Raw genomic sequence first — 15998 nt, forward strand, 5'->3', positions numbered from 1 at the left:
ATAAAACTGAAATGTGTGAAGAAGTTGGACAATATAAAGTATAACCAGCTTTTAAAAATTATCACTTAACATCAAGGTAGATTAAGCGGGCTATCTAAGAACTTAGATTTGACAGCCATCAGACTTCTGCCATCTTGTTTGGTACAGCAGTCTCAGGAAAGAGAAAAAGGTGATGAATAATATAAACAAAAGACCTCAAGAATAAGGCTCTCCCTGTTGCCAAAAGAAGAATCTTAGGAGGAGACCTACCCTGCTCTTTAGAGATAGAAGGTATAGTGGGTTCCAGAGCTGAGTTGCGGGTTATGAGTGGGAAGGATAACAACTTGTTATCCTTCACAACTTTTCCATTTACTGGCTTTTCAGTTTGACTGCACCAACACTCTCAATGACCAACTGCTGGAAAAAGTGACAGTGCAGATGGAGCCATCAGATTCCTATGAAGTGCTGTGTTGTATCCCAGTCCCCAGCCTCCCTTATAACCAGCCAGGAATATGTTACACTCTTGTTCGCTTGCCTGATGATGACCCTACAGCAGGTACTAACCCTCAGAAGGGCAGAGATACTTATGTGATTCAGAATGCATTACCTTGTGAGCTCTTCAACTATCTGGACAAATGCTCAGTTTAAGAATGTGATTCTCTTCTAGAATTTAATGTAATGATAATGAGTGTGTGTGTATATGGGTTTGTGTGTGTGTGAATATATATATTTATAAAATTGGTTACTGCTGCAGACATACTAATTTTAAAACTAAATCTCTGAGTATAATTCGCTGGACATTTAATCTTAAAAGAGAAACTGCTTGTGTATAGCAGTAGCACAAAAAGGAACTCAAGCTTTCTGTTGGAAAAATGTGACCACTGTGAGAGTTAATGTACCTGATGTCTCCTACGAAGAGTCTTGACCCACTTCTCCTTGAAGTTTCTATCGAGTTAGATGGAACTTGGTATATAGTAGATTGTTGGCATTTAAAAATACATCATTTTTGAAGGTCCTGTAGCATAAGGCTGGTGTCTGAGAGTATGTCTCAGCCTAGTGAGTGGCTTAGCCAACCATATGTGTCCACATTAAGAAGGGCTTTGTAAGTCTCTACTTGACCCATATGCAGTCTTTGCCGGGGGTAGAAATAGCCCCTGAAAGGCAGCCAGCTAGTGCCAAAAGTAGTATTTACTTATTTGGAAACTTGGGAAGGTCTTGTGACCTATCTCTTGTGAATGTCAAGTATTTATTCTACTTGATTCCCCTACTGCCATTTTCCCACTTGATTTCTTTTCTTCTCATATTCATTGCACAATACTCATAACTGTTAACCCAGTTTTTAAAGAAATAAGCACACACACCACATTTATGTTTTGAAAACTTTTACTACTCTTAAGTACAGGAAAAACAGAATTAAAAAAAAATTAACAAATACTGGGGAAGTTACAGAGTTACAAGAAATCATAAAAGCACTAGTAAATAGTTATCCCTGGTCATCATTCAGTTACATTTGGGGCTTAACCTGCTTTCTTTTAGCCCCTCTCCAAACTCCCTTCTTAGATGTTGCTTCCTGGGAGCCCCTGTCCAGTGTTATCTGTGTTGGGTGATAGACCAGGCTACTCAGACTCTAGCACGAGGTAGATTCAAGTTGGCACCACTGCTGTGTCTGAATCCCAGGTTGTTCCCTCTGGTCCTGGGCGGAACTCTACTTCTATTCTCCAGCCACCCTGGATCCCTAACCCCCTGAGTAGGAAGGCACTTTCCTATCTGGCCTCCAGTATTTCTCCTTTGAGCTCTAGGCTATCTGGCTTTAACCTTTAATTACCTCCTTTATCCCTTTGTGAGGTTTCTCTATTTCCTTATAACTTGGCTTTCTCTCCTGGTCTGTTTTTCTCTTCAGTTAGATTTATCTGAAATATGTCCACTAGCCAGTAATTAAGCTGGCTGTACTCTTAAGTAAAGCTAGTTTTATTTACCCTCTTCTAAACTAGTATTTGGGCCCAATCTTAATGTAGTCCTGTGGCTTCTACCATCATCTTGGGAGACTCTGCACTTCATTGGTTTTTTTCCAGTAGCCATCTCTCCATGTTTCAAAATTCCTCCTGCTATTCTGCCTCTCACCAACGTTCTGATTTTTAAGGGATGCTATTACTTTGCCACTTAATTTCAGAGGGAAGTGAAATGCTGAACCCATCGAAGAATCAATCATCTCTTGCCAATTGAGAATACTAGCTCCTCCCACTTCTCCAGGTTCATTTTACTAACTGATAATGCAGGTGCCTCACACCCCAGTAAGAATTATTAACAGAATCTAAGAAGTACAATTTTATAATACCAAAATACACAAAACAACAATATAGAAATTACATATATAGTATAGGAAAAAACCAACAACAAGAAAACATTTACACCAAGAGAGGAAAAAGAGGAGAGAGGTTTTCTCGCCCCTCTTCACTAACGAGTTTTAAAACATAGATCTTACAAATTAGCCCAGATATTTCAACATTTGGTCTGCTGGCTATGGACTCTTTTGCTTGATAGTTGGTTCGATTTTTGTTTATAAAGGTTTGGCATATAGGGAATTGTTTAAAGTTTTGTTAGTAGTAAGTTATATTTGACCCATCATATACCTGCTTAAAAACTCCTTTCTATTTAGTTTTTGTCAGAATTCTCAAATTTTTCATCCATGACCAATCTAAAATCGATGCTATACAATGAAAGAAGTGAAATACCAGGCCATAGATGATAATAGATATCTTTTATCCATTCCCTCCTTTTTGCATTTTCCCATCACAGATATTCCAAATTTTACTTATCACCTCAAGGTCTTAAACATCAGTATGTCTGATTTCAGAAAAATAATGTTTTTCCTTATAATCACAATGAAAAAACAAATTCTTGATTTTTGATTTCCTTCGACTTGAAAAGAGTATAGCGTAATAGAAAGGAATGATAGGTTTGATAGACAGATGAGGATTTGAATTCTGACCCTGCTATATACTGACTGTGTAATCTTGGACAAATTATTTGATCTCTTAGGATTTTTATAGGATGAAATGAAATGAAATGAAATAATAGGTAATTTGCTTTACATGGTGCCAGACACATAGAACCTTTTGGTGTTTAATTCTAGAACTATCCACTTTTTCCCTTTATCCTCTCTAGAATCGAGTCTTCCCAAGAGTTCAAAAAACACATATCCTTAATCTCTTCCAGGAAGTTGTTCTATCAGTTATTCCTTTCTTCAATCTACCTTTAATCTTTCCTCCTCCCCTTTACTCTATAAATGTATAAAAATCTACCCTATCTGAAAAATTTGTGTTAACCCAACATCAATATATTACCATAACACCTCTCTCAAAAGCAATTTCTTGAAAGACTATGGGCATCATAAGTCTCTGTGTAATTAGTCCTACTTATTATCTTTCATCCTTCAAGAATTGTCCTTTACCCAAAAAGTTTTAGAAAAGCCTTTAAGGCAACAATCCTTCCAAGCATTCATTGTCTTTCAGCAGCTTTGTTTCCCCTGAATATTTATTGCACCAGTAACAATATATGTTATATACACAACACTCTACCACTTGTTCCACATGTTGGACCTGTTTAATGCCACTACCAATTTAACTTTTTATTCCACTACCTATTCAGAACCATTCTAATCTTTGTATTGCTTTTATTTATCAGGTTTTATTGCATCATATTTCTCATTATCTGGAACCGTTTCGACAAATGTAAACAACTTATTTTAAAACAATCTGTAATAGAAAATATTCGTACTAAGATCAGCTGTAACAGTACATGTATGTGAGTTTATTTTCTGATTTCCATTAGAAATAGTACCTGCCATAGACTTATTCATAGTTATTTCAATTTCTTGACTTTCTGCCTACACTTCCTTAAAGTGCCATCATAAGCTACTAAACAATCTGATAGACTCGTAGCTCTTCTCTGAATCTCCCTTGCATTATTTTTTGTTCAGTATTAACCATATTAACTCGGCATTCTATACTAAAAACACAACTTCGGTTAAGTAAGATTTGCCTCAGAGTTCTTTAACTCACCTCCACTCACTCACTGGGATCCATATTAATGAGGAAACTTTGCATTCTTCTAAGCCAAGCATTTAATCTGAATTTTAACTCAAAATACTAAAAAAGGGGGATTGGTAGAACATTACGATTCAGCCACCCTTCCCCCTTCCTTTATCACTAGAATTGGCTTCAGCCTGGCTTTAAAATCAGTATTCCTACAATTTGACCCATTGGAAGATCTGCCAGGATTCTCAGTCTGAGACCTCCTTATTCACCCACTTACTTGTCTTATTCCCAGTCTGCCATTCCTCAGACTCACTGAAATTTCTCTCATTCCCTTTCAAGCCATCTTCCTACCTATTTGATATCCCTTTTCTACCCCATCATCCTCAATATCTCTAATTTTTATTGCTGACTTTACTTAAATAATCCCATCTCTACAGAATGCAATTTAATCATGGTATACCCACTCATTTCTGCCTTTTGCCCTAGGGGAAAAAAAACCCTGCTCTATTAATACCACCCGGTCTTTGTTCATCCATCCTTGAAATCAATTCACATGTGAATATGTATAAGCTTCCTCCTTGACCCACCTCCAGTGTTCAGAACACTTCCTTTCTGTTCTCTTGGTATCCAACATACTCACCTGCATCCTTGGCTAGTAGAACTGACATTCTGGGGATTGCTAATGAAGCTCTTCCTTCAGACTTGGCTTCATAAATCTATCTCTATATGGGACCATTTATTCTCCTGACTCTAAGCATTCATTAAGTGTTTCCCTGAAGGAGTTTTAAGGCAGCCACCAAATTCCCTAATGACTAGGTCTTCCTATATACTTTTCCTCTTTGCCATTATTCTATACTTTGGATCAAGGGGCAACAATACCCACCTTACCAACTCTAACATTCCTAAATAATTCCCAAATTGATATAACCTGTATACTGTCCTCTTAATTCCAATCTTGTTAAACAGAGTAATACTTCGTTTTCATTTTGGCCTCTGCTAATTTTGCTGGAGATCACATTAAACACATAATAACCTATGTCTAACCCCCACACATGCAAATTTTACATTGTTAATCTTTTGCTTTCAAAATCTTGACTTCCACTGATTACCAACACTGCCCTCCATATCAGTTGGCCAACACTGCCTTCCATATCGGTTGGGGTTGCTTTACCATCACCCTCTACAAAGTTTCTTCTTTTTCTGTTTTCCCACTCAATGAAGTAGTTACCACAAGAGGTTAAGTGTTGTTACCCTGAACATACCGCCGACTTGCCCCTGAGATTTGCCAGTGCCCCCAGTTTGGGAACTCTGCATTCCACCTTCCCCTATTTCATGTCAGCCCTTTTACCGATGCTGAGCCCTGCACAGATTCATAAGGTTATCTCTCCTCTTACCTGCCTCCTGTCCCTTCTTTTGCCATAAACTTCCGTCATCCAATTTGCATTCCAAAAACTGCCTTCCAATGGCTGCCAGACTTCAGCTTCTCTCTCACTACATGCGGATGGAAACTTTGCAGTCTACACACAGTGTTGCCTCCCATGGTCATCTTCTAGACACTCCTTTTCATCTTCAACATCCAGTCCTATGTGCCCTGCCACCTCCAAGTCAGTCCACAGACTCAAGAATCTTTCTGGAGCTCTGACCCCTTCCTTCCCTGCCCCCACCGATGCCATCACTGTCAGCATCCATGTCCTCGACCTGCTGTACTGAGTCCATCTGCTGTATCACTTCACTCCTAGCCATCCTATATTCTCAGTTCTGCCTTTAAGGAACAGTGGTTTCCTCTCTCTGTTGTGTCCCCTGGCCTTTCGTCATCTCGCCATGCCCTTTACTGACACACTGTCCTCAATGTTTCCAAGGTGCCAACACATCTACCCCTTGCTCTTGTGGCCTCCTCTCACCTCTCCTTCATTCCTCCCTTGTCTTAACCACACCATGCTTTCTCCTCCACAACCTGCATCAAACAATGTTTGTAACAATATTAGGCAAACACTTTGCCTGCCATATAATCATTCATAATTATTTCAGTTTCTCAACTTTCTGCCTATACTTCCTTAAAGTGCCATCTTAAGCTACTATACAATCTACCCCCTGCTCCTGTGGCCTCATCTCGCCTCTCCTTCATTCCTCCCTTGTCTTACCTACACCATGCTTTCTCCATGACCTGCATCAAACACTTTGCCCCTTTTGGGCAAAAAAGAGGACTCTGCATTCACACCCACTCTTGCTCCTTGGCATGTCCCCATTGCTGCAGCACATTCCCTGATCCTCTCAACAAGCTCACTCTGTAAGGTGCTGGGCTCCATAACCTGCTCCAATTCATTCTTCCTGCCCATTGGGGAACACCTCTCCTCTATTCTGCTCTCCCACATGCTGCCAACTCACCCTCTGCTTTCCCAGCTCCTGGGCCCAGGTTGTTCGTTCCTCCTGCTTTCCTCCTCTGCTGCATAGCATGGTTCTGTCCCACCTGCACCATCCTGCCTTCTCCCAGCACCATCTGTGATTCTCCCACTGCCTGAGTCATGTTCTCAGATGTGTCCTCCCTTCTTGACCTGGCCCCGCATCCACTGCTACAGCAGATGCAGACATCGCTGCGTCACACGTACCATACCGAATCCACAAGCTCTGCCCAGCTATCTGTGCCCACATCCCAGTGGCCCAGGCTATGCGTTCTTTCCAGGGCCCCACAGTCCTGACTCCCCTAAACTTTCCTGATTCCTTTCACGTCCTTTCGTTCACACCGTGTGAAAACACTCTGGGGAGCATCTGCCTCTGAATCTGCTACCTTCTTCCTGTCACCACAGCAGTTTTGTCATCAGCACTCACTCCTGTCTCCTCTCCACCTGCCCACCCTCATCCTCCCCATAGAAACGCACCCGGTCTCAACCTGCCTCTCCTGCCCTGCCTGAGACCCGACTCTCCATTCCTCCTGGGTGCCCCTGCCAGTCCCATCCTCCTCCCGCCTTGTCCCTCCTTAGCACCCATGTCTTCAAGACACTCTCCTTCCACGCTGTCTCCATCCCCCTTTGCGCCTTCCTTCCCGTGACAACAGATTCCCTGCTCTCTGCTGTCGCCCGCACAGCCCACTTCCTCTGTGTCACGGGGCCCTTCTCTCGGCCTCACTCCTCCACCTGAGTCCTCAAGTCTGGGACCAAGGCGTTGGGAATCTCAGCTCCACCACCATGGTCCCTGGTGCCTTTCAGCTACATCCATTTGCTCGCTGTCATCCTTGTCATGGTCTGTCGGGAACTGTGTTCCCACACCTGACAGTCTTGACCCTGATGCCTCCCTCAGCCCTGCCGCATGTGCCTCTTCCCCTCATACTCCACATCTCTGCCCGACCCGCCCTCCTCCCACGTCCACCAGTGATTCTCACCTGAGGATGCAGGACCCCAAGGGGGCCTATCAGAAGCATCTTTTGGGCTCAGTTCCTTCCTTTGCTATTGTCTGTGTTCCTTTTAGAGACTGCTTTTTCCCCTTACTTTTTCTGAGCTCAACACCCATCAGATGATTGGATAGGCCTGCCTGGGGGTCCATGCCCCCAGCCCTCCCTCCAGGTGAAAACCGCCCCCCACCCCAGATAAGAATCACTGCTGTGGACGGCCACCTTGACTCCCTAGGCCTCACTCCCTTGTTTCACACCCAGACCATTCTAATGCCTGCCATTAAACTTCCTACTCAAACATCTCTTTTGCCTCCCCACCCCCATTAGGCCTGGCAGTCTCTGCTTGGAACCACCTCATTCCTTCTCTATTTGCCCTTTAACACACCTCTGACCCCAAACAGCAGTGTGCATTGGAGACTTGTTCCTTTAATGCCTCCCCACTCCATACTTCTTGTCCTCCCACCTGATAGGACTCTCAGGCACTGTGTCAATATCTTCAGTCTCAACCTGTTTATTATGGGTGCTTACTATTGTCAGTTTTCCTTAATCCCCCCTCCTTTTTTCAGATCCCTGACAAGACAATCCTGCAGAAACATCCCCCTTTGCTTCCCAAGTTCACAGTTGTGTCCTAAAAACCAGCCATTTACCTTGACCTTTTGACCTACAAGAAACCACTATCATTTACTTCTTTTGGTGGATTCAGAAGTCTTCCCCAGCCTGTATTCATCACCCTCAGTATTAGACATGTAACCCACTAGCTGAGTTAAATAAGGTTTTTTTCCAACCCAGAATTTGACTTGGTTCTCCCCATCTGGTTCCCTACCTCCTCTCCCACTCATACCCCACTGCTCCCAATCCTTCCCTCCTTTCCAACCCAGTCAACCCCAGCCCAGACCTCAGCCCAGACCCCACCCCATACCCCATCCCCACCACCCACCCTTCCCCACCGGATCCATAGTAAAGAGCCTGGCCCAAGATTTGCACCTTTGCAATAAAGTCCAAGGCTTTAAGAGCAGCCATTCCTTCCTGAACATTGCTGTCCACCCCTTTTATGCCTCCCCTTCCTCATGCCAAACCTTGCAGGCTACCCTGAGCACTCCAGGTTCCTTTGTTCCTACTCTGAGACCTCCCCCTTCTCCTGGCTCCACCTGTGGCTGTCCTGCCTGTGGCTGTCCTGCCTGTGGCTTTCCTGCCCGGCTCCCTTCCACCATGCTCTCTGCCCTCCATCCTTCCCTGGGGGCCCCTCCACCCTGTCTGTCTTCTGTAGGTGACTCCCCAGTTGTGCTGCCTCATCGTCCCACTTCGACATTCTTTCTTGCAGCCTTTCCCCTTGTGACACATTTCTTCTCTTTGCTTCCTTGGCCAAGGGAAGACACCTGCCTGTCTGTGGCCCATATTTCTCTCAACCACCCAGGGCCTGTCGCTTCTTCAGACTCAGTCATCTCTTCTCCATAGGGATGCGCTCACTACTTTGACCTGCTCTCACCACTCAAACTTTTCCATCCTCTCCCTATCCCACCTTCTCTTCAACAACTGTTTTCTGTTGCTCCTACAGATCTTCACTCATTCCACTCATCCGCTTCCTAAGGGAAGGCCAATGCCTTCCCTTAAGCTGCCTTTTCCTTCCCCTCTTCCACTTCAGCCTTGTTTCCTCTTTTCTCTTTCTGTTCCATGAAGTGAGTTCCTACAAAACTCTCCAGCCATCCTGCCACTTCCTCCTTTCCTCACCTCCATTATTTCCATTTACCTTTGATAGGCCCCCATGAGCCGATGCACCCCTGCCCATCATCCTGATCTTGCACTCCCCATTGAAGCCATTTGGATCCACCATTTCTTCTTTCCCTCTTGGCCACACTACCTTTACTACACCCTTGTTTAGGCTGTAAGACCTTCTTCTTACACAGGTCCTACCATCCATCCTGTCCTTCCTTTCCTCCTCTCTGCCTTCTGAAAAAGTCTCCAAAAATGAAGCCCCTGTATCAGCACCCAAACCTTCATCACCTCTGGGCATACTGCCTTCCGATGTGCCCATTTACTACTGACCTAATCTCCCACTAAATCTAAGATGCTACCTGTGTTTTAAGGCCCCTTCTTCTAACTTCATGCGCCTCTGTAGTGAAGTGTGGTGTAGTGCATATTTTCAGTTGCAAGCTAAACCTCCTCTATCCTCTCAGGCTCCCTTGACAACAGAAGCTCAGACGCAGTGGTCACTGGAAATTGTCTCCTCTCCATTAGTTCTCTCTAACACTTGCAGGCATCTTTCTGCCAACATACTGGACTCAAAACACATGAGTCCATCCCCGAGCCCCAAGGTTACCTGTCAGTAGGTTCCATGCAGGTGCTGCCTGAATGTGCAGTGATGCTCTGTTTCCTCCATTTACCCTGAGCGACTTAGGCGCTTTTCCTCTACTTTTTCCTAAGGATCCACTTCTGAAAAGCCTGGGATTTTTCCACCCTGCCCTAGTCCTATGGGCTGGCCTTGATAAGAGGCACGGCACCAAATTCCCTGAGATCTGATAAAGCCCCATCTGGGGAACTCTGATTTCCTCCTTCCCCTTTTCTGCATTGGACCTGTATGGGCAGTAAGCTCCCCACAGGCTCATGATGTTCTTTCCCCTCATGCACCACAAATCTTTCTTTTCCCATCAGCTTCCAGGACCCCACTCGCATCGCAGCACCTCCACATGGCTGCCCCACTCCAACATCTCACTTTTTCCACACAAGGTTCACATGTAAATCCTACACCACCCATCCACTGTTTCCTCCACTGTCATCCCCCAGACACTCCACCTCATCTTCAACATCCAGTGCCGGTGCCCTGCTGCCTCCAAGTCAATCTACAGACTCAGGAATATTTCTTGAGCTCTGACCCCTTCCTGCCATGCCCCCAACCAGTGCCACCATTGCCAGCGTCCGTGTCCTCAACCTGCTGTACTGAGTCCATCTGCTGTCTCAGTTCACCCCTAACCATCCTGTATTCTCAGTCGTCACTATATTCTCAGTCCTGCCTCTAAGGAACAGTGGTTTCATCTCTCTGTTGTGTCCCCTGGCCTTTCATCATCTCGCCATGCCCTTACTGACACACTGTCCTCAATGTTTCCAAGGTGCCAAGACCTCTGTACCCTGCTCCTGTGGCCTCATCTCGCCTCTCCTTCATTCCTCCCTTGTCTTACCCACACCATGCTTTCTCCATGACCTGCATCAAACACTTTGCCCCTTTTGGGCAAAAAAGAGGACTCTCTGCATTCACACCCACTCTTGCTCCTTGGCATGTCCCCATTGCTGCAGCACATTCCCTGATCCTCTCAACAAGCTCACTCTGTAAGGTGCTAGGCTCCATAACCTGCTCCAATTCATTCTTCCTGCCCATTGGGGAACACCTCTCCTCTATTCTGCTCTCCCACATGCTGCCAACTCACCCTCTGCTTTCCCAGCTCCCAGGCCCAGGCTGGTCATTCCTTCTGCTTTCTTCCTGAACTGCATAGGGAGGTACTGTCCCACCTGCACCATCCTGCCTTCTCTCAGCACCACCTGTGATTCTCCCACTGCCTGAGTCATGTTCTCAGATGTGTCCTCCCTTCTTGACCTGGCCCCACATCCACTGCTCCAGCAGATGCAGTCAGCACTGCATCACACGTACTGTACCAAATCCATACACACTGCTCTCCATGCTCACATCCCAGTGGCCCAGGCTATGGGTCCTTTCCAGGGCCCCACAACCCTGACTCCTCTAAACTTTCCTGATTCCTTTCCTGTCCTTTCATTACACTCTGGGGAGCATCTGCCTCCGAATCTTCTACTTCTTCCTGTCACCACAGCAGTTTTGTCATCAGCACTCACTCTTCTCTCCCCCGACCCTCCTCCCCACATCCACACAAACACACCTAGTCTCAACCTGACTCTCCTGCCCTGCCTGAGACCCGGCTCCCCCACTCCTCCTGGGTGCCCCTGCCAGTCCCACCCTCCTCCCGCCTTGTCCCTCCTTAGCACCCATGTCTTCAAGACACTCTCCTTCCACGCTGTCTCCATCCCCCTTTGCGCCTTCCTTCCCGTGACAACAGATCCCCTGCTCTCTGCTCTCACCTGCACAGCCCACGTCCTCTGTGTCACGGGGCCCTTCTCTCGGCCTCACTCCTCCACCTGAGTCCTCAAGTCTGGGACCAAGGCGTTGGGAATCCCAGCTCCACCACCATGGTCCCTGGTGCCTTTCAGCTACATCCATTTGCTCGCTGTCATCCTTGTCGTGGTCTGTCGGGAACTGTGTTCCCACACCTGACAGTCTTGACCCTGATGCCTCCCTCAGCCCCACCGCACGTGCCTCTTCCCCTCATACTCCACATCTCTGCCCGGCCCGCCCTCCTCCCACATCCACCAGTGATTCTCACCTGAGGATGCAGGACCCCAAGGCAGCCTATCAGAAGCATCTTTTGGGTTGTTTCTTCTTTTGCTATTGTCTGTGTTCATTTTAGCATTTTCTTTTTTTCTCCTTACTTCTTTAAAGCTGAACACTGCTCACCCCTCAGATGATTGGATAGGCCTGCCTGGGGGTCCATGCCCCTAGCCCTCCCTCGGTTGAAGCCCACCCCCCACCCCAGGTAAGAATCACTGCTGTGGACAGCCACCTTGACTCCCTGGCCTTTACTCTCCCATTTCTAGCATTTAGTACGTTGGTAGTTCCAGCTACACTTCCTACTCAAAAGACCTCGGCATTTCCCTCCCCCTGCCCAACAGTCCTGGCACTTTTCTCTTGGAACCACCTCATTGTCTTCCCCATTTCCACCTTAACACACAGCATGCCCAAAAGGCTAGTCTGCATGAGAAAGTTGTGCTTTTGACACCTGCACATTCCACTGTTCATACCCCTGACCCATCCAATATGACTCCCAGGCACTCAGTTAATACCTGTGGCCTCAATCTTATTCTCCTAGGCACTTGCTCCTGACATTTTTCCTTAATCATCCCTCCTCTTTTCACATCACTGGCAAGGCGCCTCCAAAGAGACTTCCCATTTTAGTGGTCATCATCCTGTTTGTTTCCCAGAAACCAGCCCTTTATCTTAACCTTTCACCCTCTCTGAGCTACTCTGTTTTTTCCTTTGGTGGACTCAGATGTCTTCTCTAGCCTGTATTCATTAACTTCAACACTCAACATGTAATTGTCCACCAGCTCAGATTAATAAGATGGTGTTCTCAATGCCTACAGCATGGCTCACTTCACCCTACCCCAAACCCTCCCCCAATCCCAGTCCCACTGCCCCCAACCCTGCGGCACCCATTCATTCCCTACCCAAACCATCCCAAACCCCATCCCCACCACCCACCCTTCCCCGCCGGATCCGTGGTAAAGAGCCTGGCCCAAGATTCACACCTTTGCAACAAAGTTCAAGCCTTAGGAGCAGCCGTTCCTTCCTGCCTATCGCTATCCACCCCTTTTACGCTTCCCCTTCCCCATGACGAACTTTGCAGGCTGCCCTGAGCACTCCAGGTTCCTTTCTTCCTAGTGTTGGACCTCCCGTTTCACCTCGTTCCACCTGTAACTGTGCTGCCTGGCTCTTTTGGGTTGTTCCACCACTCTCTCTGCCCTCCATCCTTCCCTGGGGGACCCTCCACCCTGTCTGTCTTCTGTAGGTGACTCCCCAGTTGCGCTGCCTCATCGTCCCACTTCCACATTCTTTCTTGCAGCCTTTCCCCTTGTGACACATTTCTCCTCTTTGCTTCCTTGGCCAAGGGAAGGCACCTGCCTGTCTGTGGCCCATATTTCTCTCAACCACCCAGGGCCTGTCACTTCATCAGACTCGGTCATCTCTTCTCCATAGGGATGCACTCACTGCTTTGACCTGCTCTCACCACTCAAACTTTTCCATCCTCTCCCTATCCCACCTTCTCTTCAACAACTGTTTTCTGTTGCTCCTCCAGATCTTCCACTGATTCAGGCCAGTGCCTTCCCGGATGCTGCCTTTTCCTTCCCTTCTTCCACTCCAGCCTCCTCTTTTCTTTCTCTTCCATGAAGTGAGTTCCTACAAAACTCCACAGCCAGTCCCGACACTTCCTCCTCCTCTCCTCACCTCCACTATATCCATATACCTCTGATAGGGCTCCCATGAGCTGATGCACCCCTGCCCATATTGCTTGCTATTGAGGCTGTCCAGATCCACCGTTTCCTCTTTCCCTCTAGGCCACACTGCCTTCACTACACCTGTGTTTAGGATTTAAGACCTTCTTCTTACTCAGGTTCTGGCCTCTGTCCTGTTCTGCCTTTCCTCCACTCTTGCCTCCCAAGAAAGAATTACCCTTGCCTCTATCCAGCTCTGCTGCCCTGACTACCACCGGATTTACTGTCTAACTGTATCCCCATCTGCTACTGACCTGACTTTTCCCACTAATCCTATCATGCTCCACTAGGCTTGAAGCCTGTGTCCCCCACCCCCACTGGAGCCTCATGATGTCTGTGGATATTTTGCTTCGAAAGCTGCACTTCCACACCTTTCTCCCACTCTTGAACAGCAAAACCAAGGATTTAATGATCACTGCAAATTGTCTTCTCTGCATTGCTTAGCAGTCCCTCCTTTGCCATTTGTAAGCATCTTTTTGCCCACATACTGGACTCAAACCACGAGTCCATCACCAAGTTTCTGAGTTACCTGCTAGTGGTTTCTGTGGAGCTGCTGTCTCAATGTGCCATGATCCCTGATGCCCTCTCTGTATCCCCAGTTTCTTTGGCCCTGTCCCCCATTTTCTCCTAAGGGCCTCAGTTTGCAAAGGCTCTTGCTTCTCCAGTCTGCTCTGATCCTATGGTCTGGCCTTAATACTGCTTATTTCAACAGTTTGCACTGTGAGGTCTGGCGCAGCCCCCATTTTGGGAATTCTGTGTTCCATCTTCCCCTTTTCCATGTTGGTGCCTCTCAAAGCTCAGTTCTGCCCCTCCCCCACACAAATTCATGAAGTTATTTCTCCTCTTACACCCCTCTTGTCCCTTTCTTTTCCCATCAACATCACTGACCCATCTCACGACCCACATAGTGCCTTCTGACTCCAGACTAGATAAAGTTTACAACCTTTCACCAGCCATCCACTGCGTTTTCTTACACTGCTGTCTTTCTGAGACCCTCTGATTGGTCTTCAACATCTAGTCTACATTCCCTACCACCTCAGGGTCAATCCATGCACTCAGGAGTCTTTTCCTTAAGGTCTGCTCCCAGCCTGAGCTGCCCTCACTGCTGCTTCTGCCAGCCTCTTTGTCCCCAGCATGTTGTATTCAGTTCATCTGCTGTCTTGATAGGAACTCTGATCATTTTACCTTCTCCGTTCTGCCACTACAGAGACAATGGTTTCCTCTCTAGATAACATCCCCCGACCTTTCTTCCTCTCACCTTCCCTCTCACTGATACATTGGTCCCAACATTCTGAGGTGCCACAGCCGCTGCACCCTCCTACTTTGGTCTCCCACCTCTCCCTCCTTCCTTGCTTGTCTTACCTATACCACCATTTCTCTTCCATGGACTTCTCCGTAGACCTTGTAAAGTCCCTGGATTCCCCGTGTCCCTCCCTCCTTATTGGTTTTTGGCATAGGATCCCCCACTCTCACCCTGTCCCCCAACCCCCACACCTTGGAACTACAGGCTCTTTCTCTTTGAATATTTTGCTTCACAAACGATACCTCCATTCATTTCTGCCACTCCTGAACAGCAAAACCAAGGATTTGGATGCAAATCATCCCTTGATACAACACATTCCCTGATCCTCTCAACAAGCTCACCTCTCTAAGCTGCTAGGCTCTATAACCTGCTCCAACTCATTCTTCCTGCCCATTAGAGAACACCTCTCCTCTGTCCTGCTCTCCCATGTGTTGCAGACTCATCCCCTGATGTCCCAGCAGCCAGCTCCTGGGCCCAGGCTGCTCGTTCCTCCTGCTTTCCTCCTCTGCTGCATAGCACGGTTCTGTCCCACCTGCACCATCCTGTCTTCTCCCAGCACCATCTGTGATTCTCCCACTGCCTGAGTCATGTTCTCAGGTGTGCCTTCCCTTCTTGACCTGGCCCCGCACCCACTGCTCCACCAGATGCAGACATCTCTGCATCACACATACCATACCGAATCCACAAGCTCTGTCAAACTCTCCATGCTCATGCCCCACTGGCCCAGGCTATGGGTCCTTTCCAGCGCCCCACAATCCTGACTCCCAGAAACCTTCCTGATTCCTTTCACATCTTTTTCTCTTAAACCATGTGCAAACACTGGGGAGCATGCACCTCTGAATCCCCTACCTTCTTCTTGTCACCAGAGCAGTTTTGTCATCAGCACTCACTCCTTCCTCCTCCCACCTTCCTCCCCATATCCACACAAACGCACCCAGTCTCAACCTGCCTCTCCTGCCCTGCCTGAGACCCGGCTCCTCTGCTCCTCCTGGGTGCCCCTGCCAGTCCCACCCTCCTCCCGCCTTGTCCCTCCTTAGCACCCATGTCTTCAAGACACTCTCCTTCCACGCTGTCTCCATCCCCCTTTGCGCCCTCCTTCCCGTGACAACAGATTCCCTGCTCTCTGCTCTCACCTGCACAGCCCACTTCCTCTGTGTCACGGGGCCCTTCTCTCGGCCTCACT

At 47.3% G+C, this 15998-nt stretch overlaps 1 protein-coding gene across 1 annotated transcript in view; it reads left to right on the forward strand.

The window, feature by feature from the left end:
- Positions 1–15998, forward strand: part of COPG2 (COPI coat complex subunit gamma 2) — a 142703-nt gene that overhangs the window by 101059 nt on the left and 25646 nt on the right. Inside the window, exon 20 of the mRNA XM_012473985.2 lies at positions 364–535. Coding sequence (XP_012329408.1) covers positions 364–535 — 172 coding nt within the window. The remainder of the gene's footprint in view (positions 1–363; positions 536–15998) is intronic.

The sequence above is a fragment of the Aotus nancymaae genome, unplaced genomic scaffold, assembly GCF_030222135.1.
Source record: "Aotus nancymaae isolate 86718 unplaced genomic scaffold, 86718_ANA_hifiasm-v0.15.2.pri h1tg000002l, whole genome shotgun sequence".
Lineage (NCBI taxonomy): Eukaryota > Metazoa > Chordata > Mammalia > Primates > Aotidae > Aotus > Aotus nancymaae.